We start from the raw sequence: 18,375 nt of genomic DNA on the forward strand, positions 1-18,375 counted from the left end.
GGGTTGGTTGAAAAGTGATACTGAACATACATACCATAGTGGAAGACATACTGAATTTACACTAAGATGGACCAAGATATGTGTTGCTTTGGCAAGAGTCTGTTGATTTGGTCAGTCATTGGGTTCATTTGTTTTGCAATATGTTCAAATCAAGCTTTATTTATACAGCACATTTCAGACATGGATGCAACACAATGGCTTCACAGGAAAAAACAATGAAAATAAACAGAAATATTGAGGATAAAAAACAGAATAACTGAAAAACTAATGAGCATTCTAAGTAAATGTCATCGATTAAAATATGAACAATTCACTGCAATATCCAACCCAAAATATCATGTCTTACTCCATTGTTTGATGTTACGTTCTCCAGCAAGAAAACCAACATTTTTCCTCAAACAGAAGATGGAATTAACAAAGAATCACTGATAACAACCACAACTAAACAGGTTCTAGGAGGGGCTCTGAAAGACACTATGGGGGTGTCCACTGGAAGTTTACTAGTAACAACAACTGGGACATAAAAGACACCCACCATGAGACCCATTAAATCTGCCCAAGAAGAGGCAAACAAAAGAAAAACCCACACCAAACTTAAAGCTAGGACACAAACCAAAAAGGTGGAGCAACTAAAAGGTGTTGACTCTCCACATCTATCAAGACAACTGGAGCACTGGCCCAGACACTCTTAAATAGAACCTGGACCAGCTCAGGTGAAATACCTTCCCACTAACGAGATGGACAAGCCAGCACAGGTGTAACACATACTTACTAACGAGGTGACACCAATCAGTGCGTCCTACGTGCCAACGAGCTAGACGTGCTAACGAGCTATACATGCTAACAAGCTATATGGGCGAGTCCAACCTCAAAACATAAATGGAAAAACCAAAGCCTGTAACACCTTCCCCCTTAAGACAACAAATATATCCTATATTTTTGTTGGACAAGTTTGCTCACCACCAACAGAAAACAATTTCCATTTCACATTATAATCAACTAAAATGCTTCACCAATATAAACATGGTGTCTACTGGCAGTCAACAATTAAAAACAAGAAAAAACACATATTTCTAATTAATAATATACAATCGTATAATAATATCGTATCTTTTCTCCTTTTTCTTTCTATAGACTCTCGTCTTCCTAAAACTCATTAGCTTCTAGAACTCCCTTCTTCCTAAAACCCACTAGCTTCTAGAACTCTCGTCCCCTTGGAACGAGCCCAAACAAAACTCATCTCCAATACGGAAAATCGTGCAGTCAAAATGAATTGTGATCCATGGCAACTCACTGGCAAAACACAAATCTTTTTGACTGCCCATTCTTGAGACAATCAGCAACCAAGTTGTCCTTACCACGGACGTGTCTGATTTCAAGAGGAAACTCCTGCAATATCCGTAGTAACTTTCCACCTCACTGCAGAGCTTCTCTCTCTTTTCAGGGTTCACTCGATAGGCATGTTGTTGGATCGGGGCCCAGTCCCCAATGTCATGCTCTAGTACATTTGGGTTGGCACATCTGAGAATGAACCCTGCTATTCTAAAAGAAGGGCAACAATGTCAATATATTTATACCCGAAAATTGTCAGTTGATTGCATAAATAATTATGATTACTAAAAGTTACATGAATTGTAAACATGAATTACCAAAACCAAATGTACACCCCATTGATAATATGTATTGTCAAAAAATTCACTTAATGGTAAGGCATGGTATAATAAAAAATGTAAAAAAAAATATTTGATTGCATAGTCTTATTTTCAACAACTTTTCAATTACACTGTGCTAGGTGGGATAGCCTCAATGTCAAAACACAGTTTTAACGTGTCCAAATCAATAACCAATATGCAGAAACAGTTTGGGATAAATTGAAAACCTAAACATAACATGTGCTATTTACACAAACATCTGCCACAATAATCATATTTCCAGAAAAGTTGTTTTGACAAGTAGCAATACATCACTGATATCAATTAGGGGGGAAATCCGGTTGTACGTGATGTTGGAATGCATTTAAATGTAGGGGTCGCTAAACAAAGGAACGCAACACTAATTTGTCATAACTAATCGATATCATGCTAAAATCATTTATGTGACAGGAGGGAGATGAGGTTGCACGTCCTGCTAAAACTAACAGCTCAAAAACCACACAGAATCTGGGAATAATGTGTCCTTACTAAATCACATAAATAGTACTCTTCCAATTCAGAGCCTGGATTTTCCCCCTGAGGCTAATATCCATATCATGTTGAAATCAATAGAACAGGGGACAAACGTTTAGGGTTCTACATTGTGACATCATTAAAATACTCCTACTACAATGTTAAAACATTCTACATTGTGACATCATTAAAATACTCCTACTACAATGTTAAAACATTCTACATTGTGACATTAATTCATTGATATCATGAAACAACTGCTTCATGTATTTTCTGATGTTTAGTCAGAGATCTTTTATCAGATTACCTCTGGTCACAGCTAAGAGGTTTCTCTCCTGTGTGTATTCTCTGGTGTTGTTTGACTGAGTAAAACTCTTCCCATATTGATCACAGCTATAAGATTTCTATTATGTGTGTTTTCTCTGGTGTACATTCAGCTGCCCAGATGTAACAAAACTCTTCACACATTGATTACAGCTATAAGGTTTCTCTCCTGTGTGTGTTCTCTGGTGTGTAGTCAGACTGCTAGATGTAGTAAAACTCTTCCCACATTGACCACAGCTATAAGATTTCTCTCCTGTGTGTATTCTCTGGTGTACTGTCAGATAGCTAGATCTACCAAAACTCTTCCCACATTGAACACAGCTATAAGATTTCTCTCCTGTGTGTATTATCTGGTGTACTGTCAGATCTCCAGATTGACTAAAACTCTTCCCACATTGATCACAGCTATAAGATTTCTCTCCTGTGTGTATTCTCTGGTGTACTGTCAGATAGCTAGATCTACCAAAACTCTTCCCACATTGAACACAGCTATAAGGTTTCTCTCCTGTGTGTGTTCTCTGGTGTATTGTCAGATCTCCAGATTGACTAAAACTCTTCCCACATTGATCACAGCTATAAGGTTTCTCTCCTGTGTGTGTTCTCTGATGAATTTTAATGCCTGATGAGGTGAATCTCTTCCCACAGTCAGAGCAGCAGTGAGTTCTATTCCCTGTGGATCTCTGCAGGTGTTTATTGAGGTGTTCTGATCTGGAGAGACTCTTCTCTGCCTCGTCAGCATCATGAGGTTGTTGAGGCTCCCCAAAGGATCCACGATAGTCCCGTATCTCTCCTGTGTGAACAACAAAGTCAGATGATTAAAGGCCCACAACAGTGGAAATCCACTGTAAAAGGTGATGCCAACAGCGTAGCCATGATGTTTTTGACGTCTGTAATGAATGTTAAAATTATTTGACAATTGTCTTAAAATGAGCAAGAATAGTCATATTTTAGTAGTAAGATCGATGATTGTAGACTAGAAATAAGTTATTCATGTTGTTGAAACTCTAAGCAGTGTCAGACGACTTTTGGTCTCCAATAATGGCCCCTTTCTGTGTTTAATAAAATTGCGGAACAAGGGCGATGCGCACACAATTTGATTGCAGAAACACCTCCCTGCTAATGAGGAAACCGATAGTAATGGATGTAGTATATCTGCTAATGAGGAAACCACAAGTTATGGATGTAGTATATCTGCCTGGAGCAAAAATGGTGAGCAAAGCTTTTAGTTTTTCACAATGTATTCTGAATGTGAATGGGGGAAAACTCCGGGGAGTAACCTCTATTTCCAGGTTGATTATGAGTACATTTCACACTACTTTGGATTATAATTGTAAGGCTTGTTTGAATGTCCAGTTTAATATGTTTGAAGATTTATAAGTAATTATTGAAGAACCACGTTAATGACAGTATCCATTTGGGTGTTGTCAATAAAGTAAAGATTTTATTTGTATATTTCTCATATATATATAGCAAAGCAGACCGACAAAAAAACAACAGAGTTACACGTGGGATAAACAAAAGTACAGTCAATAACACAATAGAAAAATCTATATACAGTGTGTGCAAATGGAGAAAGGAGGTAAGGCAATAAATAGGCCATAAAAGTGAAGTAATTACAATTTAGCAAATTAACACTGGAGTGATAGATGTGCAGATGATGATGTGCAAGTAGAAATACTGGTGTGCAAAAGAGCAAAAAAGTAAATAAAAACATGGGGATGAGGTAGGCAGTTGGATGGGCTATTTACAGATGGACTGTGTACAGCCGCAGCGATCGGTAAGCTGCTCAGATAGCTGATACTTAAAGTTAGAGAGGGAGATTTAAGTCTCCAACTTCAGCGATTTTTGCAATTCGTTCCAGTCATTGGCAGCAGACAAGTGGAAGGAAAGGCGGCCAAAGAGGTGTTGGTTTTGGGGATGACCAGTGAGATATAACTCCTGGAGCACGTGCTATGGGTGAGTGTTGCTATGGTGACCAGTGAGCTGAGTGAAGGCGGCCTAGCAAAGACTTATAGATGACCTGGAGCCAGTGGGTTTGGCGACGAATATGTAGTGAGGGCCAGCCGACGAGAGCATACAGGTCGCAGTGGTGGGTGGTATATGGGGCTTTGGTGACAAAACGGATGGTACTGTGATAGACTGCATCCAGGTCGCTGAGTAGAGTGTTGGAGGCTATTTTGAAAATGACATCGCTGAAGTCAAGGATCGGTAGGTTAGTCAGTTTTACAAGGGTATGTTTGGCAGCGTGAGTGACGGAGGCTTTTGCTGCGGAATAGGAAGGCGATTCTAGATGTAATTTTGGATTGGAAATGCTTAATATTAGTCTGGAAGGAGAGTTTACAGTCTAGCCAGACACCTAGGTATTTATAGTTGTCCATATATTCTAAGTCAGAACCGTCCAGAGTAGTGATACTGGACGGGCGGTTACGGGCAGCGGTTGGTTAAAGAGCATACATTTAGTTTTACTAGCGTTTAAGAGCAGTTGGAGGTCACGGAAGGAGTGTTGTATGGCATTGAAGCTCGTTTGGAGGTTTGTTAACACAGTGTCCAAAGAAGGGCCAGATGTATACAGAATGGTGTCGTCTGCATAGAGGTGGATCAAGGATTCACCCGCAGCAAGAGCAACATCATTGGTATATACAGAGAAAAGAGTCGGTCCGAGAATTGAACCCTGTGGTACCTCCATAGAGACTGCCAGAGGTCCGGACAACAGGCCCTCCGATTTGACATCCTGAACTCTTGTTTGATAAGTAGTTGGTGAACCAGGTATGGCATTGAAGTTCATTTGGAGGTTTGTTAGTTTGTTATTTGGTGAACCAGGTGAGTCAGTCATTTTGAGAAACGAAGGCTGTTGAGTCTGCCGATAAGAATACGGTGATTGACAAAGTCGAAAGCCTTGGCCAGGTTGATGAAGACGGCTACACAGTACTGTCTTTTATCGATGGCTGTTATGATATCCTTTAGTACCTTGAGCGTGGCTGAGGTGCACCCGTGACCAGCTCGGAAACTGGATTGCACAGCGGAGAAGGTACGGTAGGATTCAAAATGGTCAGTGATCTGTTTGATAATTAACTTGACTTTCAAAGACTTTAGAACGGCAGGGCAGGATGGATATAGGTCTGTAATAGTTTGGGTCTAGAGTGTCAACCCCTTCGAAGAGGATTAAAAGCGTGCAAAAAGTAAACTGCCTGTTACTCAGGCGCAGAAGCTAGGATATGCATATAACATGTAGATTTTGATATAAAACACTCTACGGTTTCCAAAACTGTTAAAATAATGTCTGTGAGTATAACAGAACTCATATGGCAGGCAAAAACCTGAGGAAATCCAACCAGGAAGTTGGAGATTGAGGGTTGTAGTTTTTCAATTTAATGACTTACTAATATACTGTGTCTATGGGGTCACTTCCCACGCCTTCCAGCAGATGTCAACAGTCTTTAAAATGTTGTTTGAGGCTTCCATTGTGGAAAATGAGAGAATAAGAGCTGTTTGACGAGGGGGCTTCCTGAAGAACATTGGTGCACTCTCGCGCATTCCCGTGATGCTCGCCTTACTTTCTTTTTCTTCTGTAATTCTTCTGTAATACGCAATTGTCCGGTTGGATTATTATTGAAGATTTTTGATAAAAATATCCTAAAGATTGATTGTAAACAACGTTTGACATGTTTCTACGAACTTTGATGGTACTTTTTTGACTTTTCGTATTGATGTTCTGAGCGTGCCTGGTGCATTTGGAATAGTGAAGGGAACACCTGAACAAAACGGAGGATTTTGGACATAAATATGGACTTTATCGCACAAAACTAACATTTCTTGTGGAACTGAGAGTCTTTCGAGTGCATTCCACCGAAGATCAGCAAAGGTAAGTGAAGATTTATAACGCTGTTTCTGACTTTTGTTGATTCCACAACATGGCTGGTAACTGTATGGCTTGCTTTGTCTCTGAGCGCTGTACTCAGAATATTGAACAATGTGCTTTCGACGCTTTTTTGAAATCTGACACAGCGGATGCATTAAGAACAAGTTTATATTTAATTCCATGTAAAACACTTATATCTTTTATCAACGTTTATGATGAGTATTTCTGTCATTTGATGTGGCTCTCTGGAATTTCACAGGAGAGTTTTGGAGGCAAAGTATTTCTGAACATAACGCACCAATTTAAACTGAGGCTTTTGGATATAAATATGAACTTTATCGAACAAAACATACATGTGTAACATTGAGTCCTGGGAGTGTCATCTGAAGCAGATCGTCAAAGGTTAGTGATTCATTTTAGCTGTATTTCTGTTTTTTGTGACGCCTCTCCTTGCTTGTAAAATGGCTGTGTGGTTTTTCTTGTCCTGGCACTGTCCTAGCATAATCTAATGGTGTGCTTTCGTCGAAAAGCCTTTTTGAAATCGGACACTGTGGTTGGAATAACGAGAAGTGTTTCTTTAAAATGGTGTATAATACTTGTATGTTTGAGAAATTTGAATTATGAGATTTTTGTTGTTTTGAATTTGGCGTCCTGCTATTTCAATGGCTGTGGTCGAGTTGGGACGCTAGCGTCCCACATACACAAGAGAGGTTAACCAAGTTTAATTCATCCCAAAGGGTCGTTAGAGCTGTAATTCAGACAACATGTTCTCACCATCACAAGTATATATACCCCACTTTGGACAATCCTCCTCTCCAATCCTTACATCTTCTGTGTCGACAGGAAGAGGGTAACAGGATACTAAACCCTTATTACTCCCTTCAGGGGATCTGACCTGACCTCAACCCTTCCTTCGCCTAATCCACAGATGTCCATCCACTTCCCCTATAGCAATCCTGTGATCTCCTCCCGTCCACCAAGCACATTCCACAGCCACTCTGTCTTTCTACAGATCTCACTCCTTTATATACTCTGCGTCTGATCTATCATGTCTTTAATATCTCAATGTTCAAAGTTTAGCCCAAATCCAGTCATAAAGTTACACTCCCTTTCAGTCAGTCAACTTCAGTAAAACATACCATGGGAAAATACAATCATTCCCCAACCGACCCAAACGGATACTAAATTAAACAGCCCCTGTCAGATCACCCAGACCTGACCCCGCAAGATGCGTCAGTTTAGTCAATTTATTCATTGTCTTTTGTTTGAAACACTCCTGTCAATGTTGAGTAAGGACGCACACCTAACTACGCATATAGAAGTAGGACTAGTCTACCTGGCCTGTGTGCAAATGTAGGCCTATAAATGTGCCCATTTGAGGATGTCTGATAGTATTTCTCATTGTCTTAACGCACCACCACTAATGAGCTGTGGAGCTTCTCAAAGTATTTTTTTTCTTCGCCTCAAACAGCAAGTAAACAAAGTCTAATCAAAATCAATTGCATACGACAATAGTTCCTCAAGTATTTTCGTAAAATATTTCCACTCGGCATGAAAGGAAAAAATGTAATTCTCTGATCCAGTGGAAATGTAATAAAATACCTGATTACTTCTTATCTTTTGCACAAATAGCCTACAGCTGTGTCTGTCCCAAACTCACTGGCGCGGGAAACTGAGGGCCCAGAATATTTTAGACAATGTCGCAAGCTTGCCATCACAAGTTTCGGGGGACCAAGTTGATAGTTGATACAATGTTTCAAGTTTGTTGTAGACAGGCCATGAGCAGCCAATGTGATTTCTAGGATATTTATTTTTATCAGGATATTTTCTATCTGCAGAATGCAATGTTTTTATTTTTTATGTCGGCTATTTTTTTTACATAGTTGGCAATAAAAGTTACTTTTAGATTTGTATAATTTTCATTTAGATTTAGATAGAATGTAGATTAATCACAGACAATGATTTTGAGATACTATTACAAATTAAATGAAACTGTTCCACAAAAATGTGCATATGAAAATCATAACTGGCACGCAGATCGGTAGAAATGGTCAGATACATTGTCTCTAAATGGAAAAGTTTGACGACCGCTGGTGTAGTTAATTACTGAAAACTTCAGGAGCATAACGACAGAATTTACAAAGTCCAGCAGCAGCGGGAGGGAAGAGTTTTTCTCGGTTATATTGATGACTGGCTACCTCGAGTAACTTGTGTATCTGTAATTATTTAATCAAACAGCATGCTTAGAGCATCAAACAACTTAAAGCAACAACTTTGAGAAGGGTTTAAAACAAAGGTTTCAAACCAATTCATGAATGTAATTACATCTAGGTATATGTCTTGCCTTTAAAGTAAGGGCATGAAAAAAATTGCTGAATATTATACAATGACTTATCAACAGCTCTAATAATTTCACCCCCACAGGAAATCTACACTGGTAATTCTAGAATATACTATATAGCCTAGAAACCTGGTTAAACTATCATTATGACATCATGGATGAATTCTAGAATATAATATATAGCCTAGAAACCTGGTTAAACTATCATTATGACATCATGGATTAATTCTAGAATATAATATATAGCCTAGAAACCTGGTTAAACTATCACTATGACATCATGGATGAATTCTAGAATATACACTATATATCCTAGAATTTTGTTTAAAACAATAATTTTGACCTCATGGATGGCCAGTCTTTGTATTCATAGTGTAGTGAATTCAGGGGATAGCCTGAAGGTTGCTACAATGGCTTTCTCTATGAATTTGAGTGTGGTTACATTTCTCCAGCCCCCATCCCCCAGCTGTTTACCAAACCAAGTTTCTGAGCAGCCATTTTGTTGCGGTTTAAAAAATCGTTCCACCACTGTTTTGGTAATAAGAGAAATGTAACTACTTTCAAATTCATAGACAGACCATCCATGATATCAACATTATAGTTTTAACCATGTTGAGGCGATATGTTGGTTTACATTGTTTCTAAACATTAGAGTAAAAAAAGCTTATTTGGGGTCCTGATGGGGTACAACAGTTGAACTAAGCTCATGAGGCATGTGTTATATTCTTCAAGAATCAATGGCTATATATAAATAATTTAAAAGTCCAAAAATTGATGTAGCAATTGCAGATTTCCCCTTTAACGCCACACATCAGTTCAACAACTGCCGAGTTTGGTATTTAAGACAGTACTTACTAGTATTAATCAGGACGCTGTTTCTCAAAACCATCTTATGGCTAATTTCATCGTTGGATGCCTTAAGATGCGTTTGGGAAACCGGCCTCAGACACCCAGTTTCCTCCTCGTCCTCCTTTTTCGATGTGACAGTCATCTCCCCTTCCTCCTCTTTCACTCCAAATACGGCATCCTCCCCTTTCTCTTCCTCTTCTTTTACTGAAACGTATTTCTCCTTCACTGTAACAGCCTCACCCTCTACTTCTTGTTTTACTGTGACATCCTCCTCTCCCTTCTCCTCTTTCACCAGAAAGATCAGAGCTTCTTTCTCCATCCAGCAGATATTATCTTTAGCAGGAGAAGAGTAGCTTAGTGACCGCATGGTCGGAATGTTAGCTAGCTAGGCTAATGCTAACTTAACCAGTCCGCCAGCTGACTAATAACAACAACACCGTAAATATTAAATTAAATCGGATAACTAACTAGACGACAGAAGTGGTTTTAAAACACAGTGGCTAATAAAAAAACGAAAGCATCTAAAGAGCTTTATTGGTTCGGCTATTGTGTCCAGCAAGCTACCGAGGTGTCTGACTGTCTGTTGCTGCTGTTGAAAGAAGCGTTCCGTCCACTAGATTATACGTCACAGTAGCAGCGGCGCCTTAAATTCCCACACTGCTGACTGGATTGGGTAGTTGAGTAAAATGTATATTTAATTTTCAGACAAAAAGTTAAAGGGTAGGAACTAGAGACGTCGCTAGAACTAAAATATTAATTAGCCCCCCCTGAATAAATCAATATCAGTCTATATATTTTTTCTGTGATTTATTTCTTTCGTCAACCATTCCATCGCATCTTAAACTTCTTACTGGGGCGGCACTAGGACCGGGGGAGGCTGCTGCACTAGTGATTGTTAGACTTTCTTCAGCAAAGATGGCTGAAAGAAATAGTTCGAGAGAGGGGTACCACTACACAGAACTGAACTGGATCAAAGATGGTGGACAGAAATACTAGGAGAGAGGGGTACTCCTACACAAAACTGAACTGGATCAAAGATGGTGGACAACAGTACTAAGATGGAAGCAAATGTAAGGGATTATAACGTCAAAACGAATCATGCAAAAACATGCACAGTTGACAGGAATGTTAGTTAATGTAGAGACAAACGATTATGCATTTTTTTATCATAAAGTTCATTTCCAAAAATCGTGATTTAGCAAGCTAGCAGACTAGCTAACATTAGCCAGCTAGCTGACTAGCTAACATTAGCCAACTAGCTGACTAGCTAACATTAACCAGCTAGCTGACTAGCTAACATTAGCCAGCTAGCTGACTAGCTAACATTAGCCAGCTAGCTGGCTAGCTTTATGGGTGTTGTGACATGAGTATGAAATTGTAATTCTGGTTGTTTTAGGGACTCCTGAAACAACCAGCAAACCAGACTGTCGTTTTGGAAAACAGTGGATGTAAAGAATCTAGCTAGCTGAAGAATTTACTGCAAATTTAATGTACAATTTTGTAAGCTTTCCTTGCTGATATTTACCATGCAGATAGATGAAATTACGTAGCTAGCTATGTTCTTGCTTATTGTGCAGTGGATGATTAAAATCCCTGTATGCCCATGGATGTGTAGCTAGCTATCTAGCCGATCTGTGTATGGACCCAAACGTTTGGTATACATATTAGTTCAGAACCTAGCTATGAACCTCAGCTATCATAGCCAGTTGTATCAACTTCAAAACAGCCTGAATGACATTAATGAAGCCTATGGATTGAGTAGATTATAATATCATGTTGTGCCAAGGATGCAAGTCGTATATACATGTAGTTATTACCATGCATGAGATCCCCACATTGTAGCCTGTACATTTAATATATTCACTGATCATGTACTCTACCATGGCAAATAAAGGTGCAGTTTAGGTATGAATGTCTTTCAAGATTATTTTTCAGTCATATCCAATACCAGGAGTATCAAATTCCAGTCTTTGAATGACGCTGTGTCTGCATGTATGTATTACAATTCAACAGTGTTTACCAATCTTGGTCCTGGGACATCAATGGTTACACATTGTAACTAATAGACTAGAAACAGGATTTAACTAGTTAATTCATATATACAGAAATATAATGAAATATAATGTTAAAAACAGAACACTACACTTCCTATGCATCATGTAAATACTCCAACACCGGTTCATCTCAACATCTAATGCCCTTCATCTGCATTGATCTGATAAACACAGGATAGGTGGAGTATTTCATCACATTACACTTCATTTCAACCAGTAGAGAATGTGAAACGCTTTATTGAAAAGCTCATTATCCAAGTGTTATAAATACAAGTTCAATCTGTCCTTCAATGCACATCTGTTGTGAATTATAAAAACAGAGGAAGAAAGAGGTGGTGGTGGGAGAGGTGTAAAAGACAGAAAGGGAAAGAGGTAAGCACATAGGAGCAGGGAAGGCAGCACATGATTAATGAATCACAGTGCTACATAAATATTCTCTCAGTTCATCACAATTACATAACAGTGTCTCTAGTCTTCCCAAAGGTTATCTTCAAAGCAGGTGAGGTGGCGATGATGGGACTGGGGGTTGGCATCCTCTCACATCAAAACATATCTGCAGACGAGAGACAGGTGGAGAGAGAGAGCATGTTTAAGCCTGGTGTTTTTATTTTTTATTCTAACATTGTTAGTCATCAATCAGGAGGTGAAATGCAAAACTGACCTTGGATCATTAACTCTGGGACTACTGCATCTCTCTGTATTTCAATGTAAAGCATCTCTTTAATAATACTTCTTGTATAATATAAACTGACCTGGGATCATTAACTCTGGGACTACTGCATCTCTCTGTATTTCAATGTAAAGCATCTCTTTAATAATACTTCTTGTATAATATAAACTGACCTGGGATCATTAACTCTGGGACTACTGCATCTATCTGTATTTCAATGTAAAGCATCTCTTTAATAATACTTCCTGTATAATATAAACTGACCTGGGATCATTAACTCTGGGACTACTGCATCTATCTGTATTTCAATGTAAAGCATCTCTTTATAATACTTCCTGTTGTCCTGAACAAGTGACCTCTCACCTCTGACCATGCTGTGCCCTCTATGTAGCCAGTTCAGATGCAGGAGGGGTTCACCGACACAGCTGATATAACCTAGAGGATTTAGGGAGAAGGGGAGAGAGGGATGAAGTGAAGGAGAGAGACTGTTATTGAGAAAATAAGGTAGGTAAAGCCACAGTGTTCAACAGGAATCTGTGTGTGGCCTCACCTGGTGTCCACACCACACTAAGTGGCTGCAGAGTACTTTATGCTGAAAAACATGAACGGACGAACGAGGACAAACAATATAGCGTAGTTATAGAAATAAGGAAGTGTCTTACTATTCTCTATGGTTGGCCCTCTTGCCTATTCGTTGAAGGTGGAAGGAGCCACAGTTAAAGGGAGAGAAACTGTGAATTGAATAACTGCAGTTGACATTGCTAAGTAAATGGAAGAATACTCTTATTGCAATGTGAATGGCTCTTAAAAGAGCCTTTGGTTGTGCATAGTGTAGTCTATGGTGTTGCCAGGGAACAGCACCCTCTTAAAAGAGCCTTTGGTTGTGCATAGTGTAGTCTATGGTGTTGCCAGGGAACAGCACCCTCTTTGAAGAAGTAGGAGGTGAAGATCTCCCGAACACGGATTGCCTCTCTTGCTGCGTTGTTGGACCCCATCCTTGAAACATCCTGCAGAGCAGCAGACTCCTCCTCTGGGACACGGCGGCGATCTGCAGATCCCCTCCTGGTCCGCGTGTCCATCCTCATGAAGTTACGCAGGACACAGGTAGCCTTCACACATCTGAATTCCTCCAGGAGGCAGTCCCAGATGACCCTGGTCACCCAACCTTGCAGTGCCCTACACGGTAACTGTAGGCAATCGTTTTGAAGGAATCTCCAGTTACAAGGTATCTGTAGCAATATGGAAGACAATGTAATTATTAGACTGTTACATCACCAGGTCATTGTGGATTACTAAAGTATAATATCCCTGATAACAAATCATGATAACATTGGATTGATAGATGCATGGGCACACATATGTGCATGTGTAGCATGTGACAATAACAGGATCATATCAAGGATAGCATCACAAATGAATACATAAATACCACTTGAAGCTTGATAATGAGTTGATCATTTGAATCAGCTGTGCAGTGCTGAGGCAAAAACAACAATGTGCCTCTGAGTCCCCAGGACTGAGAACCACTGCTCTTCATTGGGACCTCTTCATATGTAGACTGGCTTTTCATAGCGCTCTTTATCTGAGGACAGAAAACCTCACAAGAAACACACTTCTTTATAGTCAAATTACACCACACTGAATATTATGTTACTATTATCTCCGTCCTCACTTCTAGGGACAGGAACTACACAAAAGTACCTGCCCTATCCAGAATAGCCTCCTCTCTCACTGACAGTTGGGGCTGCTATCCTTTCACCCTCCTCCATTGTTGGTAGCTAGCTACCTACAAATGCATTTGGAGTTAGTTTTTTACAGTGATAAATACATCAAGATAGCTAATATGAAGTTAGGTAGCTGGTGATATTTAATTCACTTAGCTATCTATCTATACAGACTGGTTACCTATTTAGATGTGATATGAAAGTATTGTGTGAAATTATTTTGATGTTAAAGTATTTTAAATTATTTTGATGTGATATGAAAGTATCGTGTGAAATAATTGTTATGTGATATGAAAGTATTATGTGAAATTATTTTGAGGAGTAACGGGGGCAGAGAATCAGCAGTAGAAACAATAACAAAGCGTACTCCCTGCCCGTTGAGAATCGATTCACATTTAGATGGAATATTTGACTATTTTAGCTGCCAGAGCCAGTCTACCTCTGAAAATAACATACAGTCCTTGGACCTTGAGGAGTAACGGGGGCAGCAATCAGCAGTAGAAACAATAACAAAGCGTACTCCCTGCCTGTTTCGGTAAAAAGCTGAGGGATGGGGCTGGAGAAATGCAACCATCCATGATACCAACATTATAGTTTTAACCATGTTTTGGGGATATACAGTGTTTGTTAATATTTACTGACAAACATTGGAGTAAAAAAAAGCTCATATTTTGGGTTCTGATGGGGTACGACAGTTGAACTAAGCTCATGAGGCATTTATAAGTGATTTCTTCAAGAAACAATGGGTACATATCATTAATGTATAAGTCCCAAAATGGATGTAACAACTGCTGATTGCCCCTTTAAGACTAAATATTGGGCTAATCTAATAGGAGATATTGAGGACTACAGTATTTCAGGCATTGTCATTGGATGCATTTGATCAATTGTTAACGTTTTGTTGATGGTCCACTCTTGATGTTCTACACGTTACAGTGTAGCTTCAGCCATTCCTACAGAACAACATTAAAGTGTAGAACCTCTTTACTGCATATTGGTTCAACGACTGCAGAGACGGTACTTACTGGTGTTAAATAGATCTCCAACCTCCTCTTCTTCCTCCAATGTGACAGTAATCTCCTCCTCCTCTTTCACTCCAAAAATTGCATCCTCCTCTCCTTTTACTGTAACATCCTCTTCCTCTTTCACTCTGAACGCGTCTTCCTCTTCTTTCACTGAAACGTCTTTCTCTTCTTCTTTCACGGTAACAACCTCAACTTGTTTTTGTATTGAAACAGCCTCCTCTTCGTCCTCCTCTTTCACGAGAACTTCTTTCTCCGTCCAGCAGACCTCCTCTTCTGTAGCAGGAGGAGAGTAGCTTAGTGAACTCATGGTCGGAGATGTTAGCTAGTTAGCATTAGCGACTAGCCTAGTTCTAAGCTAACTTAGCAAACAAGCTAGCTGACAAACAACGTAAACATATAATTAAATGGGCCAACAAGTACATACGACAGAAATGTGTTTAATACACAGCGACTAATATACACCAAAACAGTGTAAAGAGCGTGAATGTTGTAGCTGTGTTTGCTAGAAAGCTACCGAGGTGTCTGACTAGCTGTTGTTGAAGGAGCGTCCCGTCCACTAGATTATACGTCACACTGGCAGCATCGCCTGAACCTGAAAGACGCACATCGCCATCTGCTGACTGGAGTGGGTAACGCAGTTGAGGAACCAAACGTTTATTTTTCATTTATTTCATAAAAGTTTAATATTATATAAAGTCGTTCAAAGAGAAGCATGTGTTGATTGATTCGTGTTTAATGAGTGAGAATTTAAAACAACCTTTACACCCACTACATATTTGCATTGATCCATACTTCTGACATGGATCATTTTGACCCCAGAGGCATATCCCAAAATGTGGTTTATTCAATTCCTCCAATTTTTCATGACTTTGTCAATCGACTTGTTCTTATTAAATATAAATCATGGTTTAGTGTTTCTGTATCAATATGGACTTTTAACAAATTCAAATCCTTTGGAGTCATTTTGACCCCAGCCAAAAGCACCTTTGATAAATAGGACGTTTATTGACAATCAAAATCAAATCACATTTTATTGGTCACATACACGTGTTTAGCAGATGTTATTGGGGGTGTAGTGAAATGCTTGTGGTTCTAGCTCCGACAGTGCAGTAATATCTAACAATTAATATCTAACAATTTCACAACAGATACCCAATACACACACATCTAAGTATTTGAATCTAGGTTTCTCTGTAGACATGATCCATCCCACCAGAGGGTGGAGGGGCACCTGTATCAGTGGTTTTGATCAGATAGACACCTGCAGACACACAGTATAGTGCCTCCCATGTACTCTCCTATGATTGGACTTTCTATACCACGTGTCACGTGACTGTGTACAAAACTGCCAATGGTAGAAAACTCTGCCAGAGGTAGAAAACTCTGCCAGCTGTATACAGTGCATTCGTTAAGTATTCAGACCCCTTCACTTTTCCACATTCAGTTACATTACAGCCTTATTCTAAAATTGAATATTTTTCCCCACATCAATCTACACACAATACCCCATAATGACATCACAATACCACATAATGACAAACCAAAAACAGGTTTGTAAACATTTTTGCAAATGTATTTACTTAAGTATTCAGACCCTTTGCTATGAGACTCGAAATTGAGCTCAGATGCATCCTGATTCCATTGATCATCCTTGAGATGTTTCTCCAGCTTGATTGGAGTCCACTTGTGGTAAATTCAATTGATTAGACATGATTTGGAGAGGCACACACCTGTCTATATAAAGTCCCACAGTTTACAGTGCATGTCAGAGCAAAAACCAAGCCATGAGGTCAAAGGAATTGTCCGTAGAGCTCTGAGACAAGAATGTGTTGAGGCACAGATCTGGAGAAAATGTACCAAAAAATGTATGCAGCATTGAAGGTCCCCAAAAACACAGTGTCCGCCCTCATTCTTAAATGGAATAAGTTAGGAACCACCATTACTCTTCCTAGAGCTGGCTGCCCGGGCCAAACGGAGAAATCGGGGGAGAAGGGCCTTGGTCAAGGAGGTGACCAAAAACTCGATGGTCACTCTGACAGAGCTCCAGAGTTCCTCTGTGGAGATGGGAGAACCTTCCAGAAGGACAATCATCTCTGCAGTACTCCAACAAATCCGGCCTTTATGGTAGAGACCAGACGGAAGCTACTCCTCAGTAAAAGGCACATGATAGCCCTCGTGGAGTTTGCCAAAAGGCACCTAAAGGACTCTAACCATGAGAAACAAGATTCTCTGGTCTGATTAAACCAACTCTTTGGCCTGAATGTCATGTGTCATGTCTGGAGAAAATCGGTACCATCCCGGTGAAGCGGTGGTCATGGCAACATCATGCTATGATGTTTTTCAGCAGCAGTGCAAATTGTCCACTGGTTTTGGTGTAATTTCTCACCCATTTTGTCAGTAGGAAAGTTAATTTCCCCTCAGGCACACACATTAGTTGATTGTTATTATGAAGGTCATTTGTATAGAATGTACTTTTCCCCACTCATTCACCCCATCTCTTTACATTGCTTATTTATATGTGGTGACCTGACTGCGTCCAGACTGTCAAAGGCCCATCCTGGTAGATCTGAACCTAATTCAGCTTGGAGTGATCAGATGACAGAAGTCACATTTAGGTGCCAGGTGTAACTGAGGCCATAGATGCTCCATATCCAATTTGTAAGTCGCTCTGGATAAGAGCGTCTGCTAAATGACTTAAATGTAAATGTAAATATCCATTACTTTGAGTGTTTTATATTATATGACTAAATGTGTTTCTTTCTGTGTTGCAGGGGCAGTCAAGAAATGGAACGGCAAGGCCACAGAACATGACATAAGCAGAGCTGTGGGAGACCACCTCAAGCCCCTGGTAGAGCCGGGGGTGGTGTTTACCACTCCACCACGCCTTCAGCAGGCTTGAAAAGTGGGATTGATACTGATTTTCATACTAAGATGGACCAAGAGTCTGTTGATTGGTCAGTCATTGGGTTCATTTGTTGAAATCAAATCAAGCTTTATTTATACAGCACATTTCAGACATGGATGCAACACAATGGCTTCACAGGAGAAAACAATGAAAATAAACAGAAATATTTAGTACACAAAAATAACAGCATAAAAAAACAGAAGATTAACAACTGAAAGACCAATGAGCATTCTAAGGAAATGCCATTGATTAAAACACTAATTGGATGCAATATCCAACCCAAAATATAAACTTGTTTTTTAGGAGGGTTTCTCAAAGACACTATGGGGGTGTCGACTGAAAGTTGACTAGTAACAACAACTGGGACCTAAAAGACACCCACCATGAGACCCACTAAATCTGGCCAAGAAGAGGAAAACAAAAGAAAAACCCACACCAAACTTAAAGACAGGAAGCAAA

The 18,375-nt window shown here is 39.6% G+C and overlaps 1 protein-coding gene and 2 long non-coding RNA genes across 5 annotated transcripts; 1 reads left to right on the forward strand and 2 right to left on the reverse strand.

Moving 5' to 3' along the window:
• Positions 1 to 139: 139 nt before the first annotated feature.
• LOC129846560 (zinc finger protein 239-like) lies at positions 140 to 10,139 on the reverse strand. Its single transcript, XM_055914507.1, has 2 exons — positions 9,545 to 10,139; positions 140 to 3,279 (listed from the first exon to the last, which is right to left on the reverse strand). The coding sequence occupies exons 1-2, from the start codon at positions 9,903 to 9,905 to the stop codon at positions 2,573 to 2,575; spliced, it is 1,068 nt and encodes a 355-aa protein (XP_055770482.1). The 5' UTR covers positions 9,906 to 10,139; the 3' UTR covers positions 140 to 2,572.
• Positions 10,140 to 10,360: 221 nt separating this feature from the next.
• On the forward strand, positions 10,361 to 11,446 carry LOC129846562 (uncharacterized). Its single transcript, XR_008758274.1, has 2 exons — positions 10,361 to 10,608; positions 10,935 to 11,446. It is a non-coding gene; the product is annotated as an uncharacterized LOC129846562 (long non-coding RNA).
• Positions 11,447 to 11,809: 363 nt separating this feature from the next.
• On the reverse strand, positions 11,810 to 15,583 carry LOC129846561 (uncharacterized). Of its 3 annotated transcripts, XR_008758273.1 has the most exons (5): positions 15,012 to 15,582; positions 13,692 to 13,859; positions 12,925 to 13,491; positions 12,626 to 12,697; positions 11,810 to 12,145 (listed from the first exon to the last, which is right to left on the reverse strand). It is a non-coding gene; the product is annotated as an uncharacterized LOC129846561 (long non-coding RNA). The 3 variants fall into 3 exon arrangements; XR_008758271.1 differs by having other exon boundaries at positions 13,692 to 15,583; XR_008758272.1 differs by lacking the exons at positions 12,925 to 13,491; positions 13,692 to 13,859; positions 15,012 to 15,582 and having other exon boundaries at positions 12,626 to 12,805.
• Between the last annotated feature and the right edge of the window lie 2,792 nt (positions 15,584 to 18,375).

Source organism: Salvelinus fontinalis, unplaced genomic scaffold, assembly GCF_029448725.1.
Source record: "Salvelinus fontinalis isolate EN_2023a unplaced genomic scaffold, ASM2944872v1 scaffold_0586, whole genome shotgun sequence".
In the NCBI taxonomy this organism is placed as follows: domain Eukaryota; kingdom Metazoa; phylum Chordata; class Actinopteri; order Salmoniformes; family Salmonidae; genus Salvelinus; species Salvelinus fontinalis.